This window comes from Argopecten irradians, chromosome 1 (assembly GCF_041381155.1).
Source record: "Argopecten irradians isolate NY chromosome 1, Ai_NY, whole genome shotgun sequence".
Classification (NCBI taxonomy): domain Eukaryota; kingdom Metazoa; phylum Mollusca; class Bivalvia; order Pectinida; family Pectinidae; genus Argopecten; species Argopecten irradians.
The window spans coordinates 24,461,588-24,483,564 of record NC_091134.1 but is presented as its reverse complement, the minus strand read 5'-3'; the positions used below and the strand labels follow the sequence as shown (position 1 = coordinate 24,483,564).

Genomic DNA, 21,977 nt, shown 5'->3' with positions numbered 1-21,977 from the left:
ATGTTTACATTGCAGAAGTTTAACAACATACTTTAATTCACACCCATTATGCTTTCACACCCATTCACACAAGTTTCATGTATATATCTAATACAGTCATGTACTTATATTGTTGATATAACATGACTATTAAATTCGCCATTGTAACATTAAAAATGAGAGGGAGAGAGAATACAAGGTTTGGTATTGATCTGACAGCAATTGTCTTCTTTTTTAAGCTCAAGATATATATTTAGCTAACTTGTTTAATTTTTTTATATTTTGTATATCATATAATTGAACTTACTTATACATGCTAGGATATCTGACAAAATACGGTTTTATAAACTTTATAATCTTAGAAACATACCATATTGGACCCAATAAGTGCCCAGGGCATTTGAAAATTGAAAAAAAAAAATGAAAAAGTTCTTAATAAGACAAAATTATTAAAAACCTATACAGTTTTTGTCTTTATTTATTCCCGGGCAATTGAAACTGAGGCAACCAAAGTGAGAGGGGCACTTACAAGGACATTGGGTAGAATACGATAATCTCCGATTTGTAGGGGTATTCAAATCAAGGGCAGATAACTGAAATTTAAATATATATTTTTATGTACTTTTATGTCTAAAGCTTTACTTAAATATGGTTGACAAAAATAGGTAGTAATTTGTTGTTTATATAAATAACCTCTAGATGAGTTATTTATCAATCTAATACATTCCTGTCTGAAAAGGCCTTCTAATTCGAGTTTAAATAGCCCAGAATCTGATTTAAGAAACATTTCCAGATCATACATGCAGCCCAACTTACAATTATTTAATTCACGTTTCAACTGTACAATTCCCTTATGGTTATTTTCTTCCACTCCTTAAAGATACAATTGTTGGTATTTATTAGTGTCATCCAGTAATTAGATACTCCAATTTTCCTGATAGTAGATGAAGAATCTCTCTCAAGTTCAATATGAACTAATTCTCCTGATAGAAGATAAAGAAACTCTTTTAAGTTCAATATACTGTATACCATAGCATTAGTGGTGTTTTTCTTCACACCAAGTATTCTTTACAAGAAACTGATATGTAATATTTCAATGTCAGGAGCTTTATGAAATCCCCATACATATGTATCTCACAACCATAATTCAAATCACTACTCACGTAAGAACCAAAAATTGCCAAGCTAGTTTCAGTTTTAAAGACTTGTTCTTGCATATGTTCAAAACAGCGAACAGAGCTTTTTTTATCTTGTTCTGAGATATGCTTTTGAATCTTAAAGAATTTACCATTATAATTTAACATCAGCCCCAGATAATTGAATTCATTTACTCAATTGGTTCATTATTGTAATACCATTTTTCATTATTTCTAATAGTTCCACCATTTCTAAAAACAATTATTTTCGTTTTCTGTACATTAACATTTACATTTTTTAGTTTAATCCTGCAAGGAATTCAACATGACATGGAGATCTTCTGGCGACCAGGCTAGCAACACCATATCATCTGCATACATGAGTAAAATATATCAATGGTTAGAATCATTGATAAAAAGCAATTATCATTAATGAAATTAATTTCTAAGTCATTGACAAACAATGTAAATAGTATCAGGGACAATATTTCTCCTTGAAACGCTCTACTATTGACCTTATAGAAATCAGAATTACCATTGCATTTTATACATTGTCTTACATCATCATAAAAACTTCTTATAATTCTAAACATTTTGAGTCTCCATGAAAGCTGGGTCCACGTCCCGAGACTCAGGGTACACTGGTCTCTTGCGGATGCAAACCACTTTTTGGGGTGTGGTGTGCATGATATCAGTGTAGCTGAAGGCTTTCACAGTAACTCCAAGTTGAGCCAACCTGTTTGCCGTGGGTTTTGCACCTCGTATCCGAGGGAAGAAGGTCCTGGTGGTTGAATAGGTTTTGCTCTTTTTTCTTCCTTTTTTTTTACTGCTACACACTACTTTGGCTTCAGACTCCGGTTAGACGAGAGGTAATATGGGCCCTATATTATCAATCGGCTAGTCATTCCGAGCCCCTGATTCCTAGATTTCCAAGAAGGCGGTGGTTTAGGGTCAATCGCGAGTTCAATTTAGATTGTCTTGATTCTGATCGATCTTGCGGGTGTACTTACACCAGACTAATATTTATTATTAATCTCGCGAGCGTGCTGTCGCAAGCTTGATTTGAATTTTGTTAGTTCGAAATATTCTTCCGAGTATACTATCGTGTATATCCCTGGCACTTTGGGACTGGATATCCGTGTGATCATGAGTGTCTCCCTGTTGGACACCATGGTGGGTGGGGCACTGATAGTAAATAGAAATAATCTCTGAAAGATATCTTCCAAAAACAAAATTAATGAACCACAATCAAATCTTCCCAAAAGGAACCAAACACTACCACAAATCAACAAACAAAAAACGGAACAACAAACACATTCCCACAGTTTCTGGTCATGTCCTCTACACAGAACGGCAGGACCACTGCAGGTTTATCACCTCTATTATTACGGAAGGGCATCAAAGGCATTACTGGCGATGTCAAATCTGTCAAGCGTTTGGGATCAGGTGATCTCGGAGAGATTTTCCGCAGGCAACAAGCGGAGAACCTCCTTGGAACCACCAATTTTGTCGGCCTAGGAGTGTGCGTAAAACCACACTTATCATGGAATTGCAGCACGGGGGTAATCAGGTTCCCATCCTTGCACAATGACAATGAGACCATACTTCCAAGAGGAGAGCATTCCGGTCTCTAATGTAAAACGTGTAATGACCAGAAAAAGTGGGAACTTGGTCCAAACACACACCTTCATATTGACGTTCGCTACACCAACGTTACAACACATCGTAACTGTTGGTTACCAGCGTTATACTGTAAACTTCTACATCCCGAATTCATGTACATGTATGTCAGTACTGCGGCCGTGAAGGTCACGATGCTAGAGATGACATTGTCGACTTTCACCGTGTCAATTGCAACGGTGATCATGCTGCATCGGTTCGAGCCTGTCCTTCCTGGACACGGGATAGGGAGATATTGCGGGTCAAATACACCCGTGATGTCTCTTTCCCTGAGACTAGGAGGATAGTTGAGAGCTCAGACATTAATGTGTCTACATATGCGCAGATCACTCGTGCAAAGACACTGGTTGACAATGTCACTGTAAAGCATTGTCAATCCAGGCCGTAGTGGATAATCCTGCGTTGGGCAATATTGTCTCAGACATAGCTGGTACTTAGGCCTGCAAACTCACCATGGGGGACCCGAAAAGGTTCAAGTCGGGTCCATCTAAACCACAGTACAAACCAAAATCAAAAGCACCTGCTGGGCCACCTGGAGCTAAAACGCCAATCCCAACGGCGTCTCCAGGATTTGCACAACCTAACAATCACGCAACACCCATTACGCAAACAAAAGTTACCGCTGCCCGTCACAGACGAAATCTATCTCAACCGCCTATTGACGTTAAAAAGCATGCTGGTAATGCAAAGCGACCAGCAAATACACCATCGCAGGAGCAACAGCAGTTCAAAGCCACCAAGGTAAGGAGGCCGAGGCTCTCATCAATAAACAGTAATCCCAGTAAGGGATCAAACGACCCGGTCCGTAGTCGGAACCTCTAAGATGCTCTCTCGGACGACAGTGAGTTTGGCGACTACTTCAAGTAGTCCTGTCAGTCCGACAAATTAAGATAAGATAGAATAAGGCGGACTGGGTTCAATTTAAAACCTTATGCGCCGAGGAGCTCATTGAGGACATTTTTTTTAATCTCGATGACCCATTAAAATTTTACTGAAGAGCTCAATCTATCGCAACAAAAACTATACCGAAATCCGTGCCAAAACGTACAAAAGTCCTTCTCTCAAATGATTCATTTATCAATAGATCTGGTACAAATGCACCTCTGAGGCGGCAACCGTCTCATACTATAACAATTTTAAAATTTGGAGAGCATAAGCTCGAAGGTCCATCAAATCCGGATAAGAAAAGTACTGGAAAGAGTACGTCCCAAAATTTAATTTCAATACATCCTCAAAGAAAGTTTGGGAAATGATTGGTAAAATCAGCGGGAAAAAAGTGAAATGTTTTTTTTTGAGAAATCAAAGGACTCGGCAGCTGGACCAGACGAAATTCCATATATGTTTTTAAATCAATGACCAGAGTCTTCACTAAAATCATGTCTTGTAAATATATTTAACCAAGTCTATTCTTCTGGCAAAATTCCCGAGTCTTGGAAGGAATCTGCTATTATACCCCTTCCGAAGCCCGGGAAGGATGCTACTGACGCTAATTACTATTGTCCTATTTCCCTGACGAGCTGCATTTGTCAAGCTATAGTACGTATGATAAATACGATACGAGATTAGTTTGGTTACAGGAATCAAACAATATTTTAATTATATTTAAGTCCTCTGCAAAGCGGCTTTAGAAATCGCAGGGGAACGGTTAGACCACTTAGTTAGGCTAGAAACATTTATACGAGCAACCTATGCCAAGAAAGAACATCTTGTGGTGGTATTCTTTGACCTATGCAACTTATTCAAAAACACAATAACAGGAGATGGGTGTCCCTCAGGGTAGTATCCTGTCTGTCGCACATTTTGGCTTAAAATTATCAGCATAACCAAATGTCTAGGCCAATCTACAGAAGAGTCTTTATTTATGGATGATTTCGTGATCTGTTACGGATCAAAAACATGCACACTATAGAACGACAACTAAAACAATGTTTTGGCAAATTACAAAATTGGGCTGAGGAAAATGGCTTCAGATTTTCAAGATTAAAAACCGTCTGCATGCATTTCTGCCAAAATCAAGAAACGATCCAGACCACACACTCAATGGAATTAATATTCCAGTAGTTGAACAAACTAAATTTCTTGATTCGAAACTGTCCTTTGTTCCACATATCAAACATCTGAAGGATAAGTGCTCGAAGGCGCTGAACATTCTACGTGTTCTTTTCTATTCTGATTGGGGTGTAAATCTTGAAATGCTCCTGCGTATCTACTGGGCACTTATTAGATCAAAACTTGACTACGGCTCGATTGTCTATGGATCGGCTCACAGCTCCTATCTACAGATGCTTAACCCAATCCAGAATCAGGGACTGCTTCTCGCACTTGGAGCTTTTCGAACAAAACCTGTGCAGAGTTTCCATGTGGAAGCTAATAAGCCATCTCTAGACGATCGACGAAAGAAATTATCCTTACAGTATGCTGCTCAACTGAAATCCAATCCGAAAAAAAAACGAATTTAATCTTGTATTTAATCCACAACACCAAGATATATTTGCTCAAAACCAAAAGCTCATACCAACATTTGGCATCAGAATTTAATTTTTTTGCAGGAACTAAATATAAATTTAGACACCATTGACGAGTACACCGTATCGGATGTACCACCATGGCTCATTCAAACACCTGCCAATTTATCTCATCATGAGAGGGCAAGGTCAAGTACATTAACCGAAGTACATAAATCCTCCTTTCGGGAGTGGATTAGGGCTTCTTCTTATCGTGTTCAGATCTACACTGACGGCACAAAAGATGGTGATAGAGCTGCGGCAGCATGCTGTACTTCTAATCACTGTTCCTCTATCCGACTCCCGGATGTTGCCTCCATTTGGATTTTGGCTGTTGATGTTTGTTCGGCTATTTCTCAGAAAGCACTGAAGGCATCTGTCTCAAATTTCATATGTAGGTTTCCCTAGGGCCCTAGGAGTGTCATGCTGATTGTGGGATAGATAGGTAAACAAGATGGCCGCCAGGCAGACATCTTGGATTTTGATAGTTGAGGTTTGTTGCCGCTATTTCTCAGAAAGTGCTGAAGGGATCATACTTAAATTTCATATGTAGGTTCCCAGCGGGGCCCCAATTTCGCATATTGCATTTTGAAACTAATCGGTAAACAAGATGGCCGCCAGGCAGACATCTTGGATTTTGATAGTTAAGGATCGTTCTCAAATTTTCATGTAGGTTCTTCTAGGGTCTTAGTTCTGCCTATTGACCGATCGGTCAACAAGATGGTCGACCACCATCTTGGATTTTGATAGTTTTAAGTATATTAAGCAGAGAAAAGAAGTTTTAGTTTGAAAGGCAAAAAAAAAGAAGTTTAAGATTGAAAAGCAGAAAAAAGAGTTAAGTTTGAAATGCAGAAAAAAAAGTTTAAGTTTGAAAAGTAGAGAAAAGATCCCTCTTTTATTTTTCAGACAAATATCAAATCCCTCTTGGATCTCTTGCTTTAAACTAATACCGATAATTTCTTTTGCGTTTATAAATACAAAAAAGTCAGCAGTGGGAGTTTTTGTCTTTGCTCATAATTACATATTTAAAGATAAGTTACCAGTACAGTCAAGGAAAGATAAGAAAATTAAGAAAATAGAAACACAGATAGTGCACACATACATCGGTCGGGAGTGTCCGAAGCGGTGATCGTTGGAAAAAAAACGATCATCCTAATCCATGAATGTTTTGAACGTTGGGAAAAGACCAAGTGGTTATCTAGTAACTATTGTCGTCAACGCAGACACACGAACTTCATTCATGTATTGTGAGGGCTAGTAGGGAGTACATACCAACATGATAGGAGGTATCTTCATTGTCTCACTTCTAAGTTTGGCCGCTGTTCAGGTATGTTTTGTGCAGGGTATCTTACCAATGATAATTTATACACCTTTTGGAGACAGAGAACCAAGATTGACAAAGATACGAACTGTCTCGAAAATGTGGTATTGAAATATGAAAACAACGAAATGTAGACAATCTGACAAAATGACGTCTAGTTTGCTAAACTTGCCTATATCAAAAGGCCAAAAAACTGAGAGAAAAAAACTACATAGTAATATAGGCAGGTTTAACCGACTAATTGACGTCACGTTTACGTCATAGAACGCTGAGTTATGCTGCTAATATCTAAATGTAGTTTACATGTAAATTGTTGAATAAGACTAGATACAGAATTATTTATCCTTAACATGGTGTTTGACTTGATTATTTCCAGGCACAGCATCACGGTCACCATTTATCACACGAACACTCTGAACATGGCAGCGTGTCATTTGTATACGACCCAATATCTGTAAGTGAACATTTCTTTCACTTTTGGTTCAAGTTTAGCATATATTGGATAATTAAACGTTGTGATAACTTGCTTATGCAAAATTCTGCTTAATCTTTCCGGGTGGCACAAAGTTTAATGTAGGGAAATAAACCAGTTAGTATAAACCATCACAAAACTATCTTTTATAATACTCCAACAATGACTGAGTTCAGACGTGGATCGTTATCGTCATCGTCCGGAGAGCCACAGTTACAACTAGATACGCTGACGTCATCAACCCTGGGTCTACAACGAGGCCGTGTGATTATCAGAAGTCAGCTTCATTAAAAAAAAATCTAGGTAGGGTTTTGCTTATACGTTCCCTATAATTTCCAATTAATAGTATTAATACAGTGTTGATATCGGGTCTATCTTCTAATCAATATTCGAACTTTTATGGAGGCTATCTTTAAACTCTAGCATTTGTCTACAGTAATCCCAGTAAGGGATCAAACGTTTCTTTTAACAGCACTACCTTGTGGCTAAGACACACTCTTCCTGTTACTACATGGCTCTAGACAATCACCAGGTACATCAAATTCATCAAGTGAACGGCTTGGATCAACTAGAGGTAAGTTTATCGAGATAGGAATGTCAGCGGGTGAGGTAATGATATAACAACCATTTCTTCTTTGTTCCAATATCATGTTATTTAAGAAGGATCATTTCAAGTTTTACAATTAGAAGTGTTCGATTCGAGATCAAGAAGTCGTATAGGTTCAGTTTCAACGTCACTTAATCAAAGCTTAGGATGGTTATATAACCGAAACTACTTTTAATCTGTTAAATGTACACGTAAAACAATAATTTTGTAGAATCCCACAAGTAAATAGCTTACTTTTTATATTACAATATAGATCCTTGGACGTTAAAATTGCTATTAACAATCAAATCCTTTACCTGTCAAATGGCCTTCTTCGTGAATCAAGGCGAGCTTACGAATCACGCGAAATACAATTGAATTTTGTATGTTGAAAGCCGTATAGTCGGTTATTATCGGGAGGAACATATTGTCCCGATTTCGCAGGACATTGCTATGATTGCGAATATATTCAGAAATTCATGTAGTTGAATATACTATATCATGAGGTCACTCGAAAGTTTTAAAACAGCATGATTTGCTCTTCTCGTTCCCAGGTAAAACCGCCAAAATCTTGTTTTGTCTCGCGTAAATACCAACTAGACGGCATTGTTTCATTTTATCTTTTAGTTGCATATGATGGCATCTATCAATGGACAAGAAAATGAACTCAGTACAGACGTTCAAGCACAGCTATACCAGATTATGGAGCATATGTGTAAACACCACAGAAACCTTCTTGTTAGCACAGCCTCGACGTCAGCCCCATCTCGTTAGGCTGTCTAGAAATCAACAAAAAGCCTCTAAAACTCAATAAATACCTTTGTAAAGGGCTATGATATTTATTGTGTTTCATCATACATTGAACTGTCTAGTTCTAATAGTGCCAGAGTGATTTGTTAATTAACAACTTTAAATTACCAGTAAAACTTAAGAATATATCTCCAAGATATTTATTCAAATGCTCAAATCTAGGATAGCTGCCAATCAATCACTGTCGGACTTCACAAGCAGATTTCATTGTCAATGGCCATGTAGAAATGACAGGTTTTGTTAATCACCAATGATGAAATATGTGGATGTAATCGTCAGGTTGGAGTCAGTCTTTCCAGAAGTGCTCCCTTATTGGTCGAAACAGAGAATCTGGTCGTCAATCACAACACAGCCTTCCCCAACTGAAAACAAAATTAGAACAAAATCTTACAAAAATTAGAACAAAATCTTACAACTTATCCAAAAGGAACCACATAATTCTTTTTACCATATTCTAGACTTTTTTTTGTTAAAGATGCTACACCACCGAAGAATGATATTTTTCTCGATCAAAAATAGGGGCAGACGATTTAGTATTACCGCCATTATAAAAGTTTGAGCTTCTTATTTCACTTCGGGATAAAATTAAATAAAAAAATCAATTGTGTCCGAAAATAATCCATGACACTATGTCTATGTTCTATATGGAATGCAGTACTAAATGCGCATACACTAAAAGCAAAACAAATATTTAACATCCATTTTTCTGTTCATTAGACACAATCATGTACACTTTTTAACATCACGTATTGTTCAAATCATGAGTATTATTTATGTTCTGTCGGCGATGGAGCATCTTTAACATTATTGTAAAATGAATCCTACATTATGTGTCAGAAACAATTTGGCCAAAGGAAATTGGACCTAGGTAACATTTAATCCATTACACGATCAGTTTCGAACAAAATCGTTAAATTACTATCCTTGAACATAAATGTACATCTGATATCTATCTAAAAGTACTAGAACACTATTTATGAAAGCTGCTCACTTCTGCAGAGTTGCAACACATTTTATTTTTAGCATTCGAGATATTGCAGTTGACAATCTTATCTTTGTGTGACCTAACAAGTTAGTTGTAAGTCAAGGTGTAGAGATGATAAATATACTGGGTGATAGTTCATATTCACGGGCATTATTTTTATAGATTCGTGATCAGAATTACACCGCGGAAATTAAGTTACGGAGACATTGATAATACAGGAGAAAATAAAAAGCTGAAGTTATTGTTTGTTTTGTAATATTCCGCGTTCAATATGGTAATAGTTTTCAGTTTTTAGCATTTGTATTTGTTTGAATATTGAATAATGAATTATCTTGTAGAATGAAAAATTGTTTGCCGGATAACTTTAAGCGTAATGATATGAACTGAAAAGTTAAAATTAAAACACATGTACCGCTAAGATAAGTACACGTACATGTTTTATTTTTTGTTCTTTTTAAAACATTTTCAGGCGTTCCTTACCTTTTTTCGTATCACCTATTCATCTTTCGTTTATATATGCTCTAGACATAATATTTGGTATGTTTGTTCGATACTATCGTTGACAATATATAGTAACCCTTCAATGAGCTTGAATGATAAAAGACCAATGAAAGGTTTAGAAAATAAAATACTCTCGTAAATACAGAATTTATGCCTTATAAAATAAATGTGTATTTTTGTTTTTGTGGATACTTACTGCGGTCCTGTATGTAGAGGTAAATAAGGATCGGTATCTATGTATAGTGTACACCTTACCTGGCGTTGGAACAAGCCAAAGTCCATAGGAACCCTCTTCATCACTCAACAACTGTGATACGACAGGCTGTAGCATCATCAGAACCATCACACCTAAACATAAGAAATAGACTGTACAGTCCATAGTGGCGGCACATGAAGTGACAGGGACGATTTTTAAACGGACCGGTTTATATATCATCGTGTTGTAATTTACTCATGACTAAAACTATTTTTGTCTGCTGTCTATTTTCAACATATAGTTTGCGGTTGAAATTTCTTTTTATCCTATGGTTTTACTAGATCGATGTTAATAAGTTAGTCACCTTACACACTCAGGATGTCACGACAGGGTGACCGCGCATTAACTGGGGGTCATAACCTGACGATCAGTTCCGGTTAGGACTGTAACGGCACAAGGAAATAACACCGTGTTAATAATTATGTAACTTGTATTAATGTCATTGTGAAATGTATGCCTTAAGATGTCTTACATCAAAGAGATTGCCCTTCCGAACACTTCATGGCAAATTTCATTTTCGGTACTTCGACTTTTAGATTAAAACACAGAGTAGAGAAAAATATGTCCTTTGTCGTCTAAGATCAAAACAAAATGCGACGATTGTTTGAAATCCTCGTGTCCAGGGGTTACGGCCACTTGGATGAGTGCATAATGACGATGTTTGTTTGTATAACAATAACATTCGCTTTAGGTTTAAGACCCTGTTAAACTATTCATTATTCTATATGCCTATTTATATTGTTTCTATGTGTTCTTGTACATACAAATCAAATGTAACTTAAATATAATTAGTTGACAAAACGTGTCTGTCCATCTGCTTAATCTAAAGTGTTATTGTTGACTCGTTGATTATTGTGTTGTTTGTAAATTTTAGCAAACCCTGCAAAAGTTGTACCAAATAACCATGCCATATTGTTTACTAAAGTCTTTAGCATGTACAAGGAGCGCTTATTTGATCGGATTCGACTTTACAAAGGATAAACATGGAGCCCATTTTGACACTATACATGTACATACTTGATTATATGGTATCTTATACAACATTTTGTTAAAACGATAAATTATTGTGTATAGTATGTAAGGAGATTCATATATTAAAAGCTATTATTTGGTTGGAATGGTGTAGAGGAATGTCACGGAAAGTGATAAACTGTTCGATTCGTTGTGTTATATCATGCACTACAAAGGTCGTACATTAAATGAGATGTTTGTTTGATTATTTTAACGTCCTATTAACAACTATGGTCATGTAAGGACGGCCTCCCATGTATGCGGTGTGTTGCGTGTATGTTGTGCGAGGTGCGTGTTTTGGGAGACTGCGGTATATTCATGTTGTGTCTTCTTGTATAGTGGAACAATCTTAAACGTATGTAATACATTATATCATATACAATGTATATTACATGCTATGTTATATTAATACATCTTATGTTATATAAGATATCTCGTATATTTGACCTGAATTTTACCTAAAAATGACATGCTTTCCTAATCTGACCTCATTTTCATATCATTTTTGGGCTTTACACTGAATTTCTGGTAAAGTTCTTTCTTGCACGAAATTGCTTTGTGTTTGCACTTTCTCACTGAATCATACACCAATACGACACAATTTACGGGTGAACAGTTATCTACACTAACCCAGAGAAAGCAAAACGCTTAGTAAGAGCATGAACTACATGTATGTAACTGTATATACGATAAACAGGGACACGGAAGAGCTCTTGAAATCAAAGAACAACGTAATCGTGAAATAATCAGCTACACTCATACACAAGTTTATCGTGTTTTTAAGTGCAACATGAAACAAACTAGTAATTAGAGAGGTTAATAATCTTATATATAATGCTTCAGTTAAAGAGGATTTTACAAAGGAGAATTTTCCGGACCATTCGATACATTTTAAAGGTTTCCTTCTAGACATTTAACCATTTATAATTCATATATGGGAGACGTATTTTATCGATTAAATTAAAGCTTACTTTAAGATCAATATATATATATATGTACAGTGGCACGAAACCTATATGTCTTTATACCGCCGACATCACGACAAAGACCCAATCAAGACGTGATTGCAAAAAATAATTCTGAAGTAAAATAAAACTCCAAACATTTCAATTTTTGCATACTTTTGTCATTAAAGAAAGCTATTCATTCATCTGCTCCTATTTTGATTGATAAAAATTGCTATTTGTCGCCAATATATTCGTTTACAAATCAGAAGCTACTAGGCCATACATTTGACCAAGGTGATATTGAGATTGAGAAAATGACTTGTTTAACCTATCATCATAATCTGGCAAGAGTCTACATTAGATAACCACAATCACTTATTGTCCTTCACTTGATGTTATTGATGGCATGTCGAGCTGTACCATCATCTACATAACAGCACAGTGAATGTTAGTGTTAATCACAGCAAGAGGTGGGTATTTAATTTACAGGATCCGCACAAACGAAAAACAATGCCCATTGTGTTTATTATAATGTGCAAAGTATATAATGTGCAAAGTATAAAGGTATGTTTACGATTAGCATTAATACCGGTAACATTGTATGGCCTCCTGTCTTCTTCAAATATATTTTCATTATTAATTGGGAGCAAAACTTTTAGTGTACCTTCCAATATGTTTATCTTTAAATGCCAACTTTCTGGTTTGAGATTTTTCTCTACTTTGCATGATCTTCTTTTAAAAGAATATTCAAAATAATTGCAATATATGTTTGGTGTACAAGAGCCAAAAGTGAATGTATCTGTTCCTTAAAAGATATATTGCTGTAAGTAAGCCTCCAAATTGGCCGGGTTTTGGTTTGAAGACTCTAAAATCAAATCATAAATTCAAAGTTAAACATTTCCAGTTAAAATGCAGTAAAGTATTATTTTGAAAGTAATAGACCGTTTTACAACATAGAACATTAATTTGACTTAGTTTTTTCTTTCGTACCCCATATTGAATAATCAACTGCACAGGCCCTTGGAGCCTTTTTGGGTTCTTGCTAGAGTATCGTACAGAATCCGGGTTATACTGTACCATACAAAATCACCTTAGTTTTATAAAAAAATTGGTTCATGGGCAAAGTCGAATTGCCGTTACAGGTCCTTTATTGTATTTTAAATGAAATTGGGTCCATTAACCGATATCATGTATCAACAGATCATGTGTCAAGAACCTTTTTAACTTGCATTGCTTTCAATATTGGCGAAACTATCAATTATTCATAGAGAATAATATCAGCTTTTGGCTGGTGATAGCAAAAAGTCACGCAATAGTTGTGATGCTTAGATTGGAATTAACGCTATCGTTTTTATCACGTTAACGACAAGAGCAATATATATATATATAGTCAAAGATTTAACATGACAATGCGTTGTTTACTAGACTCGATAATCGATTACAGTCGTAGTTCTCTACATAGCAATATTTTTAAAGCTAGGTCTATTATCTTCCAAAACGTGCAACTGACTATGCTGTGTGATATCTGAAAGTAATTTGAATCTGCAACTCCTACAGCTTTCTTTATGATCTGATCAGATTTTTTCCTTACAAGATCAAACTTCAGGATCAGTCTTCCTTTTCGTCTATCTCTTTGTTCCATAAGTAATCTCTCAAGTCTGTTCATGGCTTTTATAAGTTTAACGTTCTATCAAAAGCCAGGGTCATGTAAGGACATGCCAGGTTTGTTGGTGGAGGAAAGACGGAGTACCCGGAGAAAAAACCACCAACTAACGGTCAGTACATGACAACTTCCCCACATATTCAATGAAAGTTATCGACTTGCATCTAAGCTTTTTAAAGCGATTTTTTTTATGTTTAAAGCAGGTTTTTAAGTTATATTTTGTATTTATGATTGTTTAATTAGTGAATCCCAAACAACAACCTACATTGAATGTAGGATGTTAGGATAGTAAAAGGCGACTAAATTTGGAACCTTTCTCATGCCACACAAGCATTATATAGATATGGAAATAGTTTCCTGTCACTGCGAACCAGTTGATTTCAAAGAAATACACATTCACACTGTACACAGAATTCTAATTGAATAATATTCGAAGCCACGAGATAAAGATCCCAGATTTAGTCGCCTTTTCTGATATCATGCAGTGGAACAGAAGACACAATTCTTACATCTTACTTGTTCTGTAAGTGCTTCCTAAGATTCTCTCATATAAAATAAACCTGAGTAAAACTCAAACAATATCAAGATAAACCTGCCTTAAGCATGTCAAACCAAGAAGATGCTTAATTAACGCTATTAAAATCAATTTTCAAAGCAGTGATGTAGCCTAGCTACGTTACCAACCTAAAGTAATTTTTATTTAAAGGGTTGATAAAATATTTATTCCTGTAAGCTGGTTGAAAAAAACAACTAAATGTTTTCTTTAAAACAAGTCAATATTTACTGTAGTAACGCCACAACTTGGTGGATATTCCAGTGCCCAAACGTCGAGTTCATCACGGTATCCTGTGCACATCGTCTTTAGCCTGCACAACAAAGAACCAGATTGATCTTAAAAACTCGAAATCGAATTCAAAATGAAGAACCTTTGACTCGGCCGATAGGGTGCAAAACTACATAACGAACCTGATGTAAATTCACCGGATGATAACACAACATTGACTTAAACAAATGACCATAATGTGATATATATAACCCACATTTGTGTGCGTTATGACTAGAAAATAAAGCTTGCTTAATTTTCAATATTAAAACTATTTTCTGTTGATATCACAAATATATATTTTTTTAAATCATATTACCACAAAAAGTGCTATAAAGTATGACGAACATTGTATTCATCTAAACAAATATCATTTATGCAACGCGGCAAACCACTAATTTTATGTCACTTTCGAACTTTAATGTACAAACAATCAAAGAAATTACTAGTATATATTTTATTTAATTATAAACACACATTGTATAATAATTTAATTTCAAACTTTTACCCTTATTTTAATCCGATAACACTGAAGATTGTTTAACATAGTCTGAAAGAATTTTGACGTCATTCACGAAGAACATTTTTGAGGGAATTTTAAAAATCGGTACAGTCGATCACCAAACTAAACTATAGACCCAGATGTTAATGCAGTGAATGTACCACAACTGAATGTGTTTACTATAAAAACAAACAAGTACACGTGCATTAATGCCTAATTAGTATAAAGACGTAAATGAAATGAATTTTATTTGTGTTAGCGTTTCTTTTTTCCCCCAAAGCCTTACTGCATTTAGCGGGTTTTTTTTTGACAGTATCGCTGTCAATCTGGTATGAATGGACTGCCAATGTGTAGAAAATGCATCATCCTTTCTGAAAATCAACGTCACAAACAATATTTCAAAGGCTTCAGCTTTCAAATACATGATTTATATTCATTATGCCGGTATTCCCTTTTGCATACAGTTTTTAACTGCATTCAAAACTTTTATTCCGTGGAAATGATAGTCAACAACAATAATTATATTACATTGTATTACCTCAAACAATATGTCAGAATCAGACGTAGTATTGATTTACTGTAAGGGTGTAGATAATGCAGTATCTTTTTTGAACATCAACATTACAAATTGTATTGCTTTAATTCTCAAATGAATGTCTATTTAAAGTCAATGTCCCTTATTTACCTTTAGGAAAACTGTTTGCATACAGAAATTAACAACTGCATTCAAAATGTTCATTTCGTGATATATATTAAGGTAGAAAAACTTGTGTGTATGTACAGATAGAAATAACAAGTGTAGAACAATTGTGTAGTATGTGATTTATCTAAAAACATTATTATTTTTTTATTCTTTTGATGATGAATAATTAGACATTATGAAATAATAAGTGAAAGTTGTGTGGAAAAGGTTTAGCGGATTGAATAAAGTTTATTTCAGTAATGCGTTGAGACATTGTTTATATTCATCAGTGGTGTGATGAGTGAGAGCCCTCCTGTGCGGGGCGAACGCTCAAAGGCTCTGTGTTATGTCCCCTGGCCGAGACACGTCAAAGTCTATAAAAGTGGTAGTTTCTGCTCCTGCTTAGCGCTCAGCATACAGGGAGTGGGACAACTGGTTCGCCCGTTGTCAATGTAATGTGACCGGGTGGGGTGTGTTGCTTGGTGTCTTCGGCGGCATGCTTCAGTGATATAGCACTATAAAAAGGGCAACAGTTTCACTATACAAGAAGACACAACACGTACATAACGCAGTCTCCCAAAACAAGCACTTCGCTCTTCACACACGCTACACACCGCATACATGGGAGGCCGTCCTTACATGACCCTGGTTGTTAATAGGACAATAAAATAATCAAACAAACAAACCTGTGCGGGGACATTGTTTGTATTCGTAAGAGGTGTGATTAGTAAGAGCCCCCTGTGTCGGCATTGCCAATATTGACATGTACATCATCATGGGTAATTAATGCGGGTTTTTTTTGTTTTTTTTTTGTTATTATTTTACAAAATACTTTTACTATTAATGTCAGTGCTTCTTATGTCATTTACCGTTATTTAGGGGTTTTCACAATATCGCTATCAACCCGGTACCGACGGCTGTCAAGTCATAGAGAATGCATTATACAAAACATCAACGTAACAAATATTGACCAAAGCGATAAGGTTTATTTTTGAAAGGCTTTAGATCTCATATAAATGACCATTACTGATATTCCCTATTTCCCTTGTGACAACTCTTTGCATACAGTAATCAGCTGCATTCAAAACTTTTATGTCGTGGAGATATGGATTGTTGCAAAATTCTCCCTTAGCAATATGTTGTATTTGAAAACCAAGCCCTGTAATATTTAACCACACTGCTGTCAATCAGTACATAAATGATTACAGATTATAATCTATATATATTGTTTCCACCCGATATAGTCTCTAAACAAGCCGCAAATACTCATCCATTAATGGATTGATTTATAAACTGGACCTTTACACGGGATCATCTCTCGAGAGTTACAGGATAGGTATAAAATAGTGAAGGCACCGTGAGTTAATTAATATTAATACGCTTCTCAGTTATAACTACCGTGCGCTGAAGTGTTGAGATAGTCATTAACTCAGAAGTCAATCGTCGTGATTGCCAATAACGTTTTACCGGGAGATGAAGTGTTCGGGCACTAAATTTAAGTCCGGAGAAATGACACAATTATGTTTGCTGATTACTTAATGCGATGTGTATAGAGTACATTTGGTAGTTATACCAGGACCATTTTACTTTAACGTTATAACTGGAAGACATTGTTTGAAGTGTTCTGGCTGAAGAGATATATCTATGATTGTGACAATAAGTGCTAAACTAGCATTGTCCATCATGTTAAAACTGTGTACACCTGTGGCAGACGACTTTGTATATGCTCCAGAAATGATATCATTGTCCGTCATGTAAACGTTGTATCAATGGCGCCTTCTTGTTAAGGTAGTTCCAAGCAAATCTGATAGAAATCGAGCATTGGATTGGATATTATACCAGTCTATTTACGGAGTTATATGAGTGAGGAAAAGGGGGAAATCTTGGATTGTATGATGTATGTAACATTCATGTAAAAATACCTGAACCAACTGACCATTTGCAATAAGTCGCCACACAAATAAAAGGAATAATCAAATATGGATTTTTAGTATTGTTTGGAAATATTCAATATATAACATTACTATTCAGGTGAATGCCTCATTACACATGATCTTGTCAATTTTCGATGACGATTTCTGAAGCAATTATGGATATACGGATTTGTGTATTGATTTTAATATTTGGTTATGTTTTTAAAACCAGTCATACAGTATCTACCGAGTGCTCTTCGAAAACGATCCATTTGTCCAGTTTTTCACAGGGAAACAATATACTGGATGGTTATACATATCGTACGATTAACCAAGTACCGAACATCCAGCTCTGTGCCGAGCAGTGTCTTCTTCATCGAATGTGCCGCTCATTTAACTACAACCGTGAAAATGACCAATGTGATTTGAACTCTGAAAACCATATCAGGAAACCGGAGGCGCTGTCATCATCTGTGACGTCAAAGTACTACATCATCGATGGATGGCCAGAAGTAGGTGTAATTCAATCGTTTCCCTTTATAGGCTACGATCAAGTTCATTTTTCCAAAGTTGTCCCACTTACTTAAAACAATCTCTTGGGCTTCCATTTCTCAAAACGCCATCCGATTTACGATACAATTTTGTGATTCAGTTAATTTGAACCAGCAAAGCATCCTGAATGTTCAATAATATTCAAGTGGGTACCGACACAATTCACAGTATATCATTCAATATGAGAAAGATTTTTTAATATGAATTATATTTGTTTGTATAATCCAGTGCTTTTGAAGAGTTCATGCCTCACATCTACAGTTATAAAAGCATCCTACATATATATCAGTAAGATAAAGCATAGTTTTGATATTCATTAATGTTCATGTTGTTAGATTTTGTGGAGATTATAATGTTTTCCCTTTCTTTGTTAGTGTCTTATGACTTACGATGTTAACTACATGTATTTTAACGCAATTTTCAATCAAATAATAATTTGTCTTCTGTCTTCCAACAACACTTAATTATGTTTTCTTGTCAAATAAATAGAAGTTTAACATGCAATAAGATGTTTATTTTTTTTTTTTTTTTTTGTAAAGCAGGATTTAATTATTTTATTTCAGCTACACTTTACTATTTTAATTTCAGTTTTTCCTGAGCGGCTGTGAATACCACACGTGCCCTGAAACACACGTTTGTGTAGTAAACTTCCAGGGACTAACCCCGTCATATACATGTGTGGAGTATAGCCAACCAACCTACACGATCGGTTGTACCAATTTATTCACGCAAGAATCAGGTATATCGTAAGGAGAATCCGTGGTATATGATTCTAAACCACCGGTTGTATTTTGGTACAAAAACGACATATATTTTAAACACCATTAATTATAATATTGTATTTTTATGCAGCTATGGTGGTATTTCATTACAAAAGTGTTTTTGTCATGAAAAAGCAACAAATGGGAATGTGTCTTTCAAAGAATGTAAAACGCAGAAATAAGTTTACCGACTAGGTGTAGTACCGAATACAGCTTAAAGGGTAGTAATATTCCGACAATACCAAGCAGATAGTAGAACAAGTAATTCTTATATATCTTGCCAACATGATTGGCGAAATAATTACAACTTTTTGACAACAAAATGGTCTATGATTGATCAATTATTGCACGAGAGCGCGATAAGCTATTTCAACAAAATATTAACATAATGTTTGTATCCATCTATAAGATTTATGATATATCTCAGGTAAACCAGTACCATCTTGACTGGCCTCAGACTGTTATTTGTTAAATCAAATACTTTAATCAATATTTCATGCTTCAGAGCTGTATAATGAATATATAAAAATCTTAAAATAGACATGCACGTGGGTAGTCATACAACCACCTTCGCTAGCCACGGGTATTCAGTACAATATTCTCCTTGAAATCCTTAGCGGATCTCACGTCAGAAGTGAAGTTCTGATTTCAAATTCTGATTGGATACGGCAGCTAGGTTCAGCCGACCAATGAAAATGCGTTTTCTATATGTCAACAACACAGTGGTGATGGCAGTGCACCATCAACAACAGCTTCCAGCGAAATCCTTTTTACTATTTCGTTAATTATGAGATGCTTTAGAATAGCTAAATGAAGTAATTGGATACGTTTCTATCCAAACGTTTCTGTTTCACAAAATTAAATACAGTATGCAATGATAGACTTCTTCGATCACGTGACAAAATTGCCTTTGAAGCATGAAATACAAAAATTGGTGTCTGAAAAAATAACACAAAAGTATGCCAATCTTTGTGATTTTGAATCAGTCACATACATATTTTTTTCAAATGGCGCTGCCATTTTCTCAAACCATAGAACCCTGGTACAAGCTTTTTCATTGGTTGCTTATTACGTAAATGGAAGGGTCCTAACAGCGGTAATCCAGCAGTGCTGGAACTTCAATGTTGACGCGAGATCTGCCAAAAGTTTCAGGGAGAGTATCGTACTGAATACCCTTGGCTAGCGAAGTTGCCATGTAACATACAATTACCAACTAAATTTATTTACAAATTGGTTTTAGTAAGACTTTTATCATGTAGTCAATTCAGCTTCGCCGGATACCCATGGCTAATTGCACTACGCTACGTCGCTGCACTTATATAACGTAGTGTACTAAACCATGGGTCTTCGACAATGGCCATTGGATTTATTGCATTTACAACATTTTGTCATCTGATAAATTTATAACAGTTTTTTCGATGAATGGTGCTTCAGGATAATGATCCTCGCCAAGAAACCAAGACCATGTATAAAATTAGTGATGCGCGTTTGCTTACAAGAATATACAAAATACATTTTATATTGCAGTGGTGACGATCAATTCCTCTACTGTGAGGTTTTCACCGGTGACATGTGTGGACTCAGTCGGAGATACATTTGGAACATTCATCCATAACTATAGAGATGGCACCTTCGATTGGTTTAATATGAGACCGATAATAGAAGGATGTGCAGGTCTAGCGCAAGCGCAGTCGTTACGATATTTTGGAATAGAGTTTTTTGGGGAGTGTTGGGTGGCTGGTACCTTTGTGGAATCATCCCATACTAAAATACCAGCAAATGATTGTAACACAAAGACGTATTTGGGAGTCGGAGGCGCCAATGTTGTGTGTGTGTATGAAATTATATAAATCTAAATGTTTCACGGGACATTTAGATAGACAAAAATACCTTTTATGTCGTAAAACGTGTAGAACTTTTAAGTGATCTGAATGCGTACATTCCATATAAACCTTGATGTATCTGAAAACAATTTATTTCTATTTGTTTTCATACTTAATCCAATTCTCCGATTTGCATATTCTTTTTCTTCATATATTATGAAGAAATATTTAGAGATTGCCGCGAAAATCCGACGCGACGTCGATGTTGCGTATTGATTGAGAAAAAAAATCCATTGGAAAATAAAAACAATCATACGTTTAAACGTACTTTATGTAATCAAATTGTCTGAAAAATTAATTATAAGCATTCATATAATTATCTTTTAACTCCATAGGGTTATGAAATAAATCTTATTTGCAAACTTTTGTACATAATTATCAAAACAATATCATTTTTTATACAAATATCACATATCTAACGAAGCAAACCACCAATTTATATCACTTTTAACTTTCAACTTCTACAAACAATCTTTTAATATCATACAAGAAATTACGAATGTCTTATTTTTCAGAATTTCAATCTTGGTAGCCTTCGAATACTTACATGATCTGCCGGTAATGCTTTTTGATTAAAACATGACATGTAATTGTTGTCATTGTTATTTTCTTACGTCATTTTGTGGAATCATTGTCAATATATCGCTGTTACTCCGGTATGGACTAAGTGTTAGAGAATACAACATTTGTAAACATCAATGTTATAAATATTTTCCATTTCGATAAGGTTTATTTCTGAAAGGATTCGGTTCTCAAAAAAATGTAATAAAAAAAAATAATTTAAAAAAATCAAACCATGATTCTTTTATCCCTTATCACAACTGTTGGCATACAGGAATGAACTGCATTAAAATCTTTTATTTCGTAAAAGCAAATAACAATGTCGGAATCAAATGTGATTATTGCAACAGTGTATTGTCAGTCGGAAATATCGAGCTTGTATTTGAAAACAAAGCACAGAAACATAACAACAAATAGCATTCCAATAGACAATGTTTATTTTTGTAATG

At 35.4% G+C, this 21,977-nt stretch overlaps 2 protein-coding genes and 1 long non-coding RNA gene across 3 annotated transcripts; 2 read left to right on the top strand and 1 right to left on the bottom strand.

Moving 5' to 3' along the window:
• Positions 1-6,485: 6,485 nt before the first annotated feature.
• On the top strand, positions 6,486-8,509 carry LOC138310126 (uncharacterized). Its single transcript, XM_069251258.1, has 4 exons — positions 6,486-6,626; positions 6,997-7,074; positions 7,565-7,666; positions 8,306-8,509. Exons 1-4 carry the CDS (start codon positions 6,576-6,578, stop codon positions 8,450-8,452), a joined length of 378 nt encoding a protein of 125 aa, XP_069107359.1. The 5' UTR covers positions 6,486-6,575; the 3' UTR covers positions 8,453-8,509.
• Positions 8,510-8,612: 103 nt separating this feature from the next.
• Positions 8,613-10,523, bottom strand: LOC138310133 (uncharacterized). The gene is made up of 2 exons (XR_011206359.1): positions 10,230-10,523; positions 8,613-8,850 (listed from the first exon to the last, which is right to left on the bottom strand). It is a non-coding gene; the product is annotated as an uncharacterized lncRNA (long non-coding RNA).
• Positions 10,524-17,630: 7,107 nt separating this feature from the next.
• Positions 17,631-21,655, top strand: LOC138310118 (uncharacterized). Its single transcript, XM_069251254.1, has 3 exons — positions 17,631-18,283; positions 18,912-19,062; positions 20,612-21,655. Exons 1-3 carry the CDS (start codon positions 17,927-17,929, stop codon positions 20,932-20,934), a joined length of 831 nt encoding a protein of 276 aa, XP_069107355.1. The 5' UTR covers positions 17,631-17,926; the 3' UTR covers positions 20,935-21,655.
• Positions 21,656-21,977: the final 322 nt, after the last annotated feature.